Source organism: Gnatocerus cornutus, chromosome 5, assembly GCF_029298725.1.
Source record: "Gnatocerus cornutus isolate USDA-ARS CGAHR chromosome 5, icGnaCorn1.1, whole genome shotgun sequence".
NCBI lineage: Eukaryota > Metazoa > Arthropoda > Insecta > Coleoptera > Tenebrionidae > Gnatocerus > Gnatocerus cornutus.
This window is the reverse complement of record NC_142237.1, coordinates 9,147,649-9,159,795: the sequence shown is the minus strand read 5'-3', so window position 1 is coordinate 9,159,795 and position 12,147 is coordinate 9,147,649. Positions and strand designations below refer to the sequence as shown.

The 12,147-nt window shown below is 34.3% G+C and overlaps 3 protein-coding genes across 3 annotated transcripts in view; 2 read left to right on the top strand and 1 right to left on the bottom strand.

Moving 5' to 3' along the window:
- LOC148174188 (dipeptidase 1-like) overlaps nucleotides 1–12,147 on the top strand; it is a 122,480-nt gene that overhangs the window by 14,765 nt on the left and 95,568 nt on the right. The window contains exon 3 of the mRNA XM_088035449.1: nucleotides 3,206–3,362. Coding sequence (XP_087891575.1) covers nucleotides 3,206–3,362 — 157 coding nt within the window. The remainder of the gene's footprint in view (nucleotides 1–3,205; nucleotides 3,363–12,147) is intronic.
- LOC148174190 (uncharacterized) lies at nucleotides 1,613–2,422 on the bottom strand. Its single transcript, XM_088035402.1, has 4 exons — nucleotides 2,336–2,422; nucleotides 1,945–2,281; nucleotides 1,736–1,773; nucleotides 1,613–1,673 (listed from the first exon to the last, which is right to left on the bottom strand). Exons 1-4 carry the CDS (start codon nucleotides 2,419–2,421, stop codon nucleotides 1,613–1,615), a joined length of 522 nt encoding a protein of 173 aa, XP_087891528.1. The 5' UTR covers nucleotide 2,422.
- On the top strand, nucleotides 7,307–8,527 carry LOC148174189 (uncharacterized). The gene is made up of 3 exons (XM_088035450.1): nucleotides 7,307–7,432; nucleotides 7,479–7,641; nucleotides 7,687–8,527. The coding sequence occupies exons 1-3, from the start codon at nucleotides 7,334–7,336 to the stop codon at nucleotides 7,938–7,940; spliced, it is 516 nt and encodes a 171-aa protein (XP_087891576.1). The 5' UTR covers nucleotides 7,307–7,333; the 3' UTR covers nucleotides 7,941–8,527.

Genomic DNA, 12,147 nt, shown 5'->3' with positions numbered 1-12,147 from the left:
AATTTTCTCAATTACGAGTTTAATGAAATTCGTTACTCGCTTCCAAAAATCCGGAAAATTATAATTTCTCCCGTCCCATCTCAATGAAGTTATCACATCAAAACAACTTATCTTCTTTCTAAGTAAACTCTCCATTTCGTTGCTAAACGTCCAAGTTCACTTTTTCTTCTTTCAAACGCATGCTTTCCTTGTTCGGATGTGTCACAAATTTGTTCTCAGTAATTGACAGTAACGAAGCTCCCTTATCGAGTTTAATCGCATTAAAAAGAGCAGGAAGACAGCTTACGATTGTCGGAGTGATCAAAGTTTTGAAAGCTGCATTACCAGTCTTGATCATAATCAAATCTGGAGACGGAGAGAAAATTATGCCGCTCAAAATGTCTAAAACTGCACTTCCTATCTGACCTACTTAAGATAAACTAAATTAAACAATTTGGGCTGAGGTTGTTGGGATTATGTATTCGCCCTTCTAGACTTGCTGCTCTGATCCGTCCCTTGCGGCTTCAAAGATAATATTCTAAATTGTGTAATAATAATGGATGTTCACCTTTTACAATAACATGTAAAATTTAACAATAACATGCACTTACTCACTTGTTTTGCTTACAAGTTTTTAGGCTAATGTCAACCGAGGGAATGCTGTAAGTGTCTCTTCAAGTAATTATTAATTAACTTGAATTTAGGGCTCTTTAGCTAGGCGCATAACAGAGTTTCGAAGATGCTATGTTTAGCCGCAATTGCTGTTTTTAGTTCCTTGCTGATCAGATCGAATTGTCACGTGATTACTTTAATCCAATAGCAATTTACCAATTGACCAATTCTGACGCGATGACGCGGTAAGTAAGCAGCTCAACAAAGCGCCAAGTTCCCTTGGGTGAGTTTGCTACTCTTGTAAATAGCAGTTTGTTTTCAATGATTGGGTAGATCTTATCCTACCTAAGTACCAAAAACTAATTTATTATTATTTGAGTCAAAATTATTTTTGTTTTCATCTTAACATTAATTGAACATTTTTTTACTAACAAAATTAAAACTTTTGGTCGACATGTTTTAATCAACTTTCTACGTTGTTCCGTGATGATAATTTATATTTAAAACGAGAAACATGTAACTTGCCTTAGGCATACGAGGGTTTATAATTAGTTGGTCGGTAGAAAGGAAACAATAAATGCGGAGGTAACTCACGTGATTTGATGAATGTCGCAATTCGTGAGGAAAGGCTTTGTTGAGAAAAGAAAAAATCTGTTGTATCCGGGCAATGTGCCATCACAAGTCTGTTATTGCGCTGGCTCGAATTCAATAACTGGACTTCGAATTGCTCTATACTCGTCAGAACTCGCTTTTTCTGACATCCAGATATGAAAAAGTTTGCCCTGGTTAGAAATATACTGCTGCAACAGGAGTGACTGTCAACAATGTAGAGCAAAATTTAATTTTTTTTTAGAATACATTTTTTTGCATTACGTTTTTGAATCTTTAATACTACCAACTTCAAACATTTACAAATAAATAAAAATTCGGGAATTCTAAGAACAGATTCTTGGCTAATTTTCGTTGATTGAGCCAGAATTTTTTTCGCAAAAAATCAAATTTTGGGTATTTGAAAACAATTTCAAAAAAATAAGCGCAAGAAAACCGATGGCGTGAACCGTTTTTGAATATCTGTAGCAGTTCTATGTAGCTTTAAAGATTGGAAAAATAAAATCAACTATCCGAAACTTTAATTGGCCATAACTCAATCAGCCCTATAGGAGCTATAATAACGCAAGTTTGCTCCAAAAATAAATAAAATATAAAATCTCAACATACTTTTTGTGGAAATCGCGAGAAAAACAATGGGAAACCCGTTTTTTTTTAATTCGTCTCCACAACATTTTATTAAAACATGAAACTAATTTTTTACACCTTTTGATTTACAGTTTGATGTTGAAGTCAACAACGAACAGATTTATACGGCTGGCTCCGTTGTTTACTCCTTTTCGTCTTCATCATTAGTTTTCGTTTCATTATTTCTTTTGAACAACCTTCCGGAAACTGCATAACAGTTCTAGGCTTTTGTCGAATTGTTTTTGTCCCATTTACAGAACCAAACATTTTCGCAGGACCGTCTCTCGAAACAGATATCAACAATCCCGGATTCAAAATTTCTTGTTGTTTTCGTACACGCTCAACTAAAATTTGGGAACGTACGGTTTTTCTAAGAACAGGATCACTGAGACTGATGGCTTTCCAAAAACTATTGGTTTGAATGGCAGTGAGAAGCGAGGCGGGATCTAACAATCTGTAACAAAATTTATTATTAGTAAAAGTAGAAAAAAATAAAATAATAACTTACCGAAGGATGGTGACCCACATTTCAACAGGCAGCGAAACATTTGGCAGAGCCAAATGGGCAGCGAGGAACGGAAGGATTTGATACATATCGTGCAGAGCAGAGGATAAACTGATAATTGTGTTGTGAGCTGTGGTATTTATACACTCTCCCCACCACCGGATCTTAACGACGAGGAAGTGGGGGAAGAGAGTTCGGACAGTGGGAGTAAGGAGAAGTGGGGAGGTCAATTATCATTAAATATTTAAGAAATTTATCTCTAAAATAATTTTTGAAATTGTTTACACTTTTTATTTTCCACATTACGTGAACATCTAACATCGCTTAAAAAATATAGAGTTGTTTAGATTGTTTTAAATGAGTAACAAAAAAGTGGTTCTAAGTCTAGACATCGCTGAACATCTCACAGTTTTGACTGTAAGTACGAGAGTTCTACTCATTTGGTGGAGGCGGCTGTCTGTGCCACCACCTCTCCACACTGCCGTTTGCCAACTATACGATTTTCTTTGTAAATAAACACTCTAGCTGTCACCTCAGCACCGACGCAAGTAAATAAAGTCTTCGGAAGCACGTGCAGATCAGATGGGAATTTATCTGGAATTTACGACGACATTATCGACTGCAAACAGACAACAACTAAACGTCACAAATTATCGTTGAAATGTACGTGTTTCCGGTCGCTCCGGATCTCCAGTCCAGGATTTTATTTGTTAATAAACGGCTAGTAGTAAAGTCAGTTGCATAATTTATAACGCGCGCATTGTCCATAACTGAAAATAAAAACGAAAAACTCGTAAACACGCTGTAAAAAGTCGCTCTTAATGGAGATATTGGCAAATGCATGGCTTTTCATGAAAAATTCATCTGTTTTAGATCCAGCCATGGTCATCCGAAGAGAAGACCGGCGGATGGTATGGACGCGGAAATGGATGACCCGGAAATCATGTTCGAGATGACGGAGCACTTGGGAGATTGTCAGTGCGCCTGCGACCATGTCGTCTACAGTCCAAGTTACACCACTTGTTTGCAGGTTTGTGGATGTTTTATTTATTTTTTCTAATGTCGACCGCGTCCACTACGTGCATTTTTTCGATTTGTCTCTTGGCAAATCTGAAGCATTGTCTTCAACGGGCGATTAAGTTCGCACTCAATCAATGATGGGACATAGGGATCAAAGAGGCGTAACGAACGTTTTGGAGATTATATGCTTGCTTTGTTCAGAGAACAAACAAAAGAAAATTTTGTGGGCATCACAGATATCCGATTGCGAAGAAAAATAGGTCAAGAATAGTTAGAAAAGAATGACCGGTTTGAGAACTGGATGCTTAAAAATAGGAGAAACACTGAGATTTATAATGACACCCTGCTCAATATTACCAGTGTGTCAAAATAATAAATCTTTCAATAGGTCTGAACTTGGGCTTCATTGCAAGCTTTAACGGTTTGAAAGGGGTTAAAGTATAAAGCGAGTGGCGTTAAGTGAAAGTGCGGGGCACTTTTTAGAGTTTTTACCCTTTGCTTTTACTTTCGAGAGTGTTTTGCTTTAGTTTACAATAAACTCGTGCAAAGTTTCGATTAATAACAAACTGTTATAAATCAAATTTTGTAGTCTAAACTAAAGTCGTGTCTCTTTAATTGGTCATGAATAAAGAGAATGGTAAAACGGAGCACCGTCCTTCATAAAATATGCAGCAGAGGTGTAAATAAAATAAACATAAAAACACATTGAAAAAATTTTGTTTATCTTTTATTTCTCCATGGATTAAACATTTATGACAATAATGGAAATTGGAAAAACGCGTTTCCATATTATACAAGAAATATACGTTTTGCGTGCACGACATAAATGTGTATGCCCGTACTAAAAAATGTATGTTTCCTGGTTACAGAAAAAGCAGTTCTAGTACACGTGATCTGACCATTTTAATTAAAAAAATAAGATCGTTAGTGCATTTAGTATTGAACTTTTATTTTATTTTCTATCATTTGAAATCGAATCAAAATCAATCGTTAGAGGAGTAATTCAGGTTTCACAAAACGTTTTGATAGGTATATACTACGCCTCAATATTTTTTTGTACCTCCATATCAGCATAACAGTATTATTTTATATCTTTTTTTAGCTCCACATTTCAGGTAGTAAAAAAAATGACAAATTGATGTTCAGGGGAATTTTATTATTCGCAGTACACGCTTTAAAAAGGAAATACTATATCGAACGAGTCTGGTCGATACAATTACTGTATTTTTCGTTAATATAATAAATAAAAAAAGTTAAAAGTTTATTACACTTTGTTGACCACAACATTGAATTCTGAGAAACTTAAACAAACTTGATGGAATAAAACAGAAAAGAAAAGCTAGCCACGAGTTATTTGCGATGAAATCTTCTAAAGTGTACCGTTTAACTGAAATGTAACATGCGAGGAAGAAAGGATATGATCAAAGTAACCGTTGAAATGGAAAAGTCTTAATTTAGACAACGCGTCGTGTTTTTAACTACTAGCTTGAAAATATGTCATTTTGTCGCCTGATTTCAAACTGTGAAATTAAACTCCTCTTTTACAAATAGATAAAGGAGAGCTTGCTTTGGGTTGCCTATATTAAGCTAATTATTTTGATTAATTAAGTATGCTGCATTTCTGATAGTTACTTGTATTACTAGTGGGATATACATAGATAGTCATTATTATAACATTAATTAGTGTGATGACCTACTCTGACGAGAGTATTAGATAATCCACGTGTAATATAGAACGTTTTATCTACGCCCGCATCATTTCTTTATTATTACAAATTTAAAAAAAAATTTAGTAAGTCAAAATTCAATTTTTAATTGTGTGATTTTTTGGATCAATTGTGATTACTCTTCATACAAAATCAAGTTGAAAAGCATTATAAGTTATTCCAAGAATCTATCTTTCGTCGCATGTAGAGTCTGCAGTTTCAATCCTTAAAGCTGAAAAGTAATAGCTATTTATTATAGAGTGTAAGGACACAAATTATTCACTCCAAAAATCTTATTCTCTTGATCTACGATCTCGAGAATAACTGATTTTTGTCGTGAATAATTTGTCCTTACACTCGAATGTAATACTAGATTTTATACAAAGCCTCTGTTGATTGCAATTAAAGCATTAAAAGAATTGGCAGAAGTGACAGCAGTGACAAATTTTTAGCGTTTAGAAAGCCATCTTGCATTGTTGTCATGGAAATGTGGCATAATTTTCTTTAAAGTGCTTAGAGATTAAAAGAGTACTTTATATGTCTAAAATGAGTGAATAAAGTACTACTTTATTAGTGCATTTTGGATAAAAACTTATAAACGACTGAAAGAATAATGCGTTGAGAAGAAAACCACAAATAAAGCTAATAAAAAAAAAATGGAAGATGAGAATAAACAAACATTTTCACCAGTTGCCGGGGCAAAAATTTGAAATTTGAGGCATATTTATCAAAAGTGAAGTAGATTTAACTTTTTGAATTGTAAAATGTTATTTTCAATGTTTATAAAAATAAAAACTAAACTACTTTTTTTATTATATAACTAGTGTTGCAATGAGTTTCACAAGAATCTCACTTAATGATATTTCGATTTGATTTTAAAAGTCGAAATGTTAAACGCAGATCTTTAACCTGTTATAGACTAAATTAAATAGCTATTCTACGAAATTCAGTGAACATCATTCCGATTAAACGTATAGACTTAGTATATCGTAAATTGGTAATTCGGTGAACTGTGCTAGGTGAATTGTTTTCAGTGAACATTTTGTAAGTCGTGTATTCACACTTGAACTTTAGTCACGCTTGTAAATAGAAATTCAATAAAACTAAAATAAGCGCTTATATGATTTAAACAAACATTCAAAATTATATGAATATGCACGTATAAAAGTTTTGATAAAATTGCAAAATTTTGAAATACAAATCTGCATTTGCCCACAGTATATTTTTTGTTTTTGTGCGATTCATGCAGTGCTAAAATAAAACCGTTATTTCCTATCGATTAAACTTTAGGAAATTTATTATTCAGCTCAGACTTGAAGTCCAGCACCTGAAGAAGCAGAGCCGGGACATATCCTTGGAGTTCTCTTTGAGTAAGTAAACTTTTCCAAAGAGGAACTTGCAGTAAATAACATGTTCTATTTACCCAAATTAATTGGTTTGTAAGAAGTCGCCGTTCCGTTTTCTTTTAACTTACCTTCTTATAAGGAACTAATTAGTTAGTTTCAGTTTGTCCAACGGTCGGTCCTTTCAAAATTGGAAAATTGCCAGCGGCAGGGACCAAGTCGTTTAACAGAAAATTGTTATTTCTGCCGATTAAATATTAAAAACTTCAAACGTTCGCTCATTTACATCTTAGTAAAGTTTATAATTTCCCACACTCAGTTAAGCTTTTGGTAATGGCACGTAGTTCAAAGAAATATTTTATCAATCCTTTTTTAGAGGTTTCACTAATTCTCTAAATTTGCGAGTGCTTATGCTGTAAATTTAGTTTCGCTTAAATTGCGAAAGTGTTAAAATGATTGGACTTTACAGACAAAGCCATTAAAATTTAGGTCGGAAAGTCAGTTAGTGGTGACAAGTCAATAGACGGAACAGACAATGTAAATTGTTCATTTTATTGATTATCTTATTTAGGACCGTTTTAGCGTCGACAACAAAGATGAAATCGATAAATTCTTGTGCGATTTACTGTTTCAACTAACTTATTTGTTGTATTTAATGAGCGAACGAACGAAGAATAAATTCGGTCTGGTCCATTTTATTATTCCAAATTCCAGCATTAAATGAATCTCACTTTGTACTCTCTCATTAAGGTCGGTTTATTTTCCATCCGCTATGAAAAACTCATTCACCTAATAGGATTTTTTTTAATAATAAAAAACAGGAAACAGCAGATGTCACAGATAATGCTTCATTGTAAAAATTAATGATGATTTGCTTAATTTAGTTTGAGTAAGCGACCGGTTATTGCAACAAAATTAAAGTTGTTGGCGCAATGTGTTGCAAATGTCCACCCTTCACCACCCTCGTAACCTACCTCCTCCTGTCAATTTTAATAACGTCGTATTACTTTTACAAAGCGGCTGGAGTTGATGTAAGTTCGTGACTTAGAAAGGAGTTTTCTAAGTATTTAATTCCAGAGCGATTCGGGACTAATTTCAATTAAATCATGCCCTGTTCTCACTCGTGAGAGTTTCTTAATTAATCTAAGCGTAAAACGGACTTCCCCAAACGCTCAAGCCATCATTGGAAATGTATCTGTACCTTTTGATATCGACACAGACGTCACAATAACTCTTCAAGGTAATTTGAAACCTTTTAAACTCTCAATCTGAATCCACATTCCAGCATTCACCGACGAAGAGACAAAAACTTTGATCAAACGTCGAAGTTTATGCAAAATCATTGAAAATTACATGATGGAAGAGGAAATCTGTCCGATTCCTGCAGGATTTCATAACATCGGTCCGTTGCAAATCGGTATCGATCTGCCACTGGAAATGTGGACTTGTAAAAAATTCCGTATGGAAATATTAAAAGATGGCAGAGTGGAGGCGTGTAAGATATTCACGGTTAGAAATATCCCCGACGAGTATATTTGACGCGGGGCGTTTTTAACTTAAGCTTCTGTCATGGTGGAGGTTTAATGGATGCGAAGATGAGCGTGTCCGGACACAGGGAGCTCGGATTATTGCGATTATGACATTGCTTGTTTTTTCAGAGGGTAGTAAAAACACTAAAGTTCCATTGGGTTTGTCAATCACCTGGGGGAAACAAAACAAGGTTTTACAAAATGGCAGAAGCTCAATTCAATTATTCAGTTAATAACCTCACCAGCGTCAGTCTTCTTATTACATATTTAGTTTTACAAAAATATACTTATAAAGGTCCCAATTTTGTCCACAAATGGGTTGGTAACGTTACTATTATAACAACTCCGGCATGCTCAGTTTCCTGCAATTTTGAGAGACATAACTGACAGATCTGCCACTAGATTTTAACTTCAGAAGACTGTTTGTTAGTAATTTTTTGTTTTCTTTTACTGCCATTTGATAACACTGGTCGACACGATTTTTGGGTCTGGCTTCTGAATGCCAAATTTTGTTTTTTTCTACGTTACCAACGAAGGTAAAAATATTTTATTTGATCAAAGTTTACTTTTGTAAAAACCAGAGCTATTTTTCGAATTTTTAAGGAACATGATTGAATTTTCATATTTTCAGATTTTTTTGCTAAACATCGGAGTTTTTTTAATTCAAGAATAATAGCATTCAAATTTAAAATAATAAAAAATCAAGTCCAAAAAACAATATTTAGTGATTTTCTTTTGCTTGTATGAGATTTAAGATGAATTGGGAATTCTGATAATAATCATTCACTTTCAACATTCTGATGTTCGAAAGTATTTTTGAAGTAAACACAGGCAAAATGAGGTACCCCATGTTCATATTGATTAAGAATTAGGAAGTTAAAATTGGCTTCATAAGCGTCACAATGTTTTAAGTTTGTTGGCAAAAAAATTGTTTTGCTTTATACTTTAATAAATTCATCGCAAATAAAACAGTCAATATCTTATTTACATTGTCTTGACGCCATTTTCTAAGTCAGTTATACCCAAAAACGGTTTTGACAACAATGATAGACAAGTAAACACTCACTACTCTGTAATATGCAATTTGTTACTGTTTTGATCAACCACTTTCTGCTCGTAAAATCAATGAAAATTTTCAAAACTTATTTATCGATGTAAAACACACAAAAGCAAACTTTAGGAGCTAAGATGAAATATTTTAGTGTTTTTCGATGTCTAGCATCAGAATCTATGCAGAAAAAAATTGTCGACCTGTGTAATTCGCTTAATATGTAGGCGCCAAATTTAAAATGCGGTTCTGCGATTGATCGTTCGACAAAGCGAGTTTCACAATGCTGCAGGAAAAATGACGTCTAGATAAAAAATAATGTTGCTATAATTAGTTGCTATACAATAACAGCTTGATCGCCTTCGGCTTCTGTTTCAATTCTCATCCTCATGCAATAATAGCTTCATAACTAGCTCGTTAAGTAATATACGATTATTTTATTACCATCCAATTTATGAATTTAAACATTATTTAAACTAAAATAAAAAATTAAAATAACATAAAGCCGAAATGATCTTTAATCTCATGCCGCTAGTTTAATAATTTATTGAAAAAAACGTGTTCCTGTCATTTAATTTAACGCTTTATTAAACGCTGTCTTTTAACGGCACTACTTATGATGCACTCTAATTTTATAGTCTGCGGTCAAAGTCTTTGGCAGTGTGTGCAACGACGTCAAAAATAGACACTAAATGAACCTTATGATGATAGTTGATAAAAGGGAAAGATAATAAATGTGGGCAATTCTCCCTTTTCCTTCTGCTCCGGTGGCTACCCTTATTGATCCATTTTTGTCAACATGTAGCTTCTTTTTATAGAATCGTTAATCGAAGATTTACCGATAAAACTAAATATCGCAGTGGAATCAGGATGCGGTCAAAAACGTCTTCTACTATTCAGGTGGGAAATTCAGTATTTGAACGAACGTCCATTGTAATCACAGCCTCTATCTTTCAGCCGGAGGACCCTGACGTGTAGTAATTTATTTACTTGGGGAGATAGCGTCAATACAACACTCCCGAACAAAATTAAATAGTGGCGAAATTGCCGAAACTCTATCAAAAGGTTTTGTGTTGGTTTATCGATAAATTTTCGGACGTGGCCTTCTTTTTCTTCGAGCCGAAAATGGGGTTTTTGTTAATCCTTTTATCCACCTGTTGGGAACATTTTTCAAAAAAACGGGAAGTTGTCTGAACGAACTGATAAATAGAGCGCAATTATCTCACGAAAATAAAGTGAAAGTAAAAAATTATTTAAAGAGCACGAGGAGTTAGTTCGAAGCAAATTTAATTGTTGGCGTTGTTGACATTGTTTACATCCACATATTGTTTACTTGGGTTAAGGACTACTTTGCTTAGCAAAATAACTTGTCTTCCTGTCACATCGTAAACAATTTCAGGTCTTTGGATCAGCCCAACAATCTCAATTTTCTTTCATTTGGTTCCAACAAAGAAGTAGGACGACTGTTTCGATTACGTATGAGTCTGGTACGCTCCTGCAGCGTCCCTTGTTGCTGTAGATTGTTAATTCCAGAACCGATACAGAATTAATTACGCTTCTGTCTCTGAAGAATAATTTATACATTTGGCATCGCAGCTCGAATTAGCGTTAAATAAGTTAGTCGACGACACCGTCGAACGAGGACCGAGCCGTTGAATACACATAACACGCAAATAAAAAGCTGAGCTTCATCATACACCCTCGTAGGCCGCCACCCTCATCACCATTGTTTTCAGAGCAATTGTCCCTGTTGATCCGATTATGCATAACGCTGGGCATACTTTACCTATTCCATAAAGTTTGTAAGGCCCGAGTCGAATTTATTGGTTTAATCACGGCTGGATGCGCTGTCGACTTTCATCTCGTCTCAGGGGGTGAATTCCTTCGACGTCCACTTGAGCCACTTGACAGAATATGATGCACCTAATGAAATGGATGGCGGCTTTTAGGGCAAAGATAAGGTTTCGCAGTTTTGCCCAAGGTAGCAGATTTAATAGAAAGTCGTTGACTGTCTTACAGATAATACAATGTAAATGAAATTTTCGAACCGAACGTTTCAATAATGTGGGAGCCGAAGTAAAACGCTCGTATGAATATTTCATCAGAATCGTACACGAAATCAGAGATTTGAATTGTTTTATTTATGATTTTAAGAATGAAATAAATGAGAGAAGGATGAGACAAGACCGATGTTAGGATTGTTGGAATAGACAACTCTCAGAACAATGAAATGAGCTCGTGCATCTGGGTATCAAATTTACCAGGAAGGGACGCTAAATGTTCAAATTCACAAATGCGTGAACAAAGGCAGGAAATTTTCGCTGACTTACTAACGGAACGCTGAAGAAGCATGTAAAGTGGGCAAACAACCATTTTGTTAGCAGTTCTTTAATAAAATATAAATTAATGCAAAATTCATGTAGCTGTGATATTGTTGTTATCACAAACTTTTGTGGGGTAATTATAAATTCTCTTTGTTTTTGATACATGCTTTTGACATTAAATTTCATTTCGATAAACGTGTAATTAAAACAAATTTACTATTCGTTTGGTACAAAATAATAAATTGGTAATTGCTGAAATCTAGAAGCTAATTGGTTTTCAGCCTTTTTTCACTTTTATCAAGTTTCTTATTAACCAAACTTACACGATGATTTAGATGAAAGGATTACATTCAGGGCCGATTTTACCGTTTAACAGTAGTTTTAATAAACTGAGTTTAGTTTAAGTGGTGATTTTAAACTTAGTTTTGTTTGTTTGTTTTTACCAAGGAAATCGGAGTTTCCCTTAAACCGAGATTTGTAAAACTGCGATCAAGACAAAAGGAATACTGGCAATGTCGCAAAATTATTGTCACTATGACAGACTATTACGTCTTCTATCTTGAGAAATATTTTCTGGTGATTAAATGTAAGGAAAATTGATCCATTTAATAGCCAGTGTTGGCAGAATTTGTGATAAAAGTGATCAAAGAAGGAAAGTGTATGAAAAAAATTCTTCGGCGATCTGCCGAGCTTCTCTTTGTAGAAAGACCTTTACCATTGCTCAAGAACCTGAAGTGGAAGTCTAAGAAAAAAGTGAAACACTCGCAAGAAACAATGGACTTTACATGTTGATTGCTTAAAACACAGTAAAAATTTTAAATCAAACAACAAATAAATTGAAAACT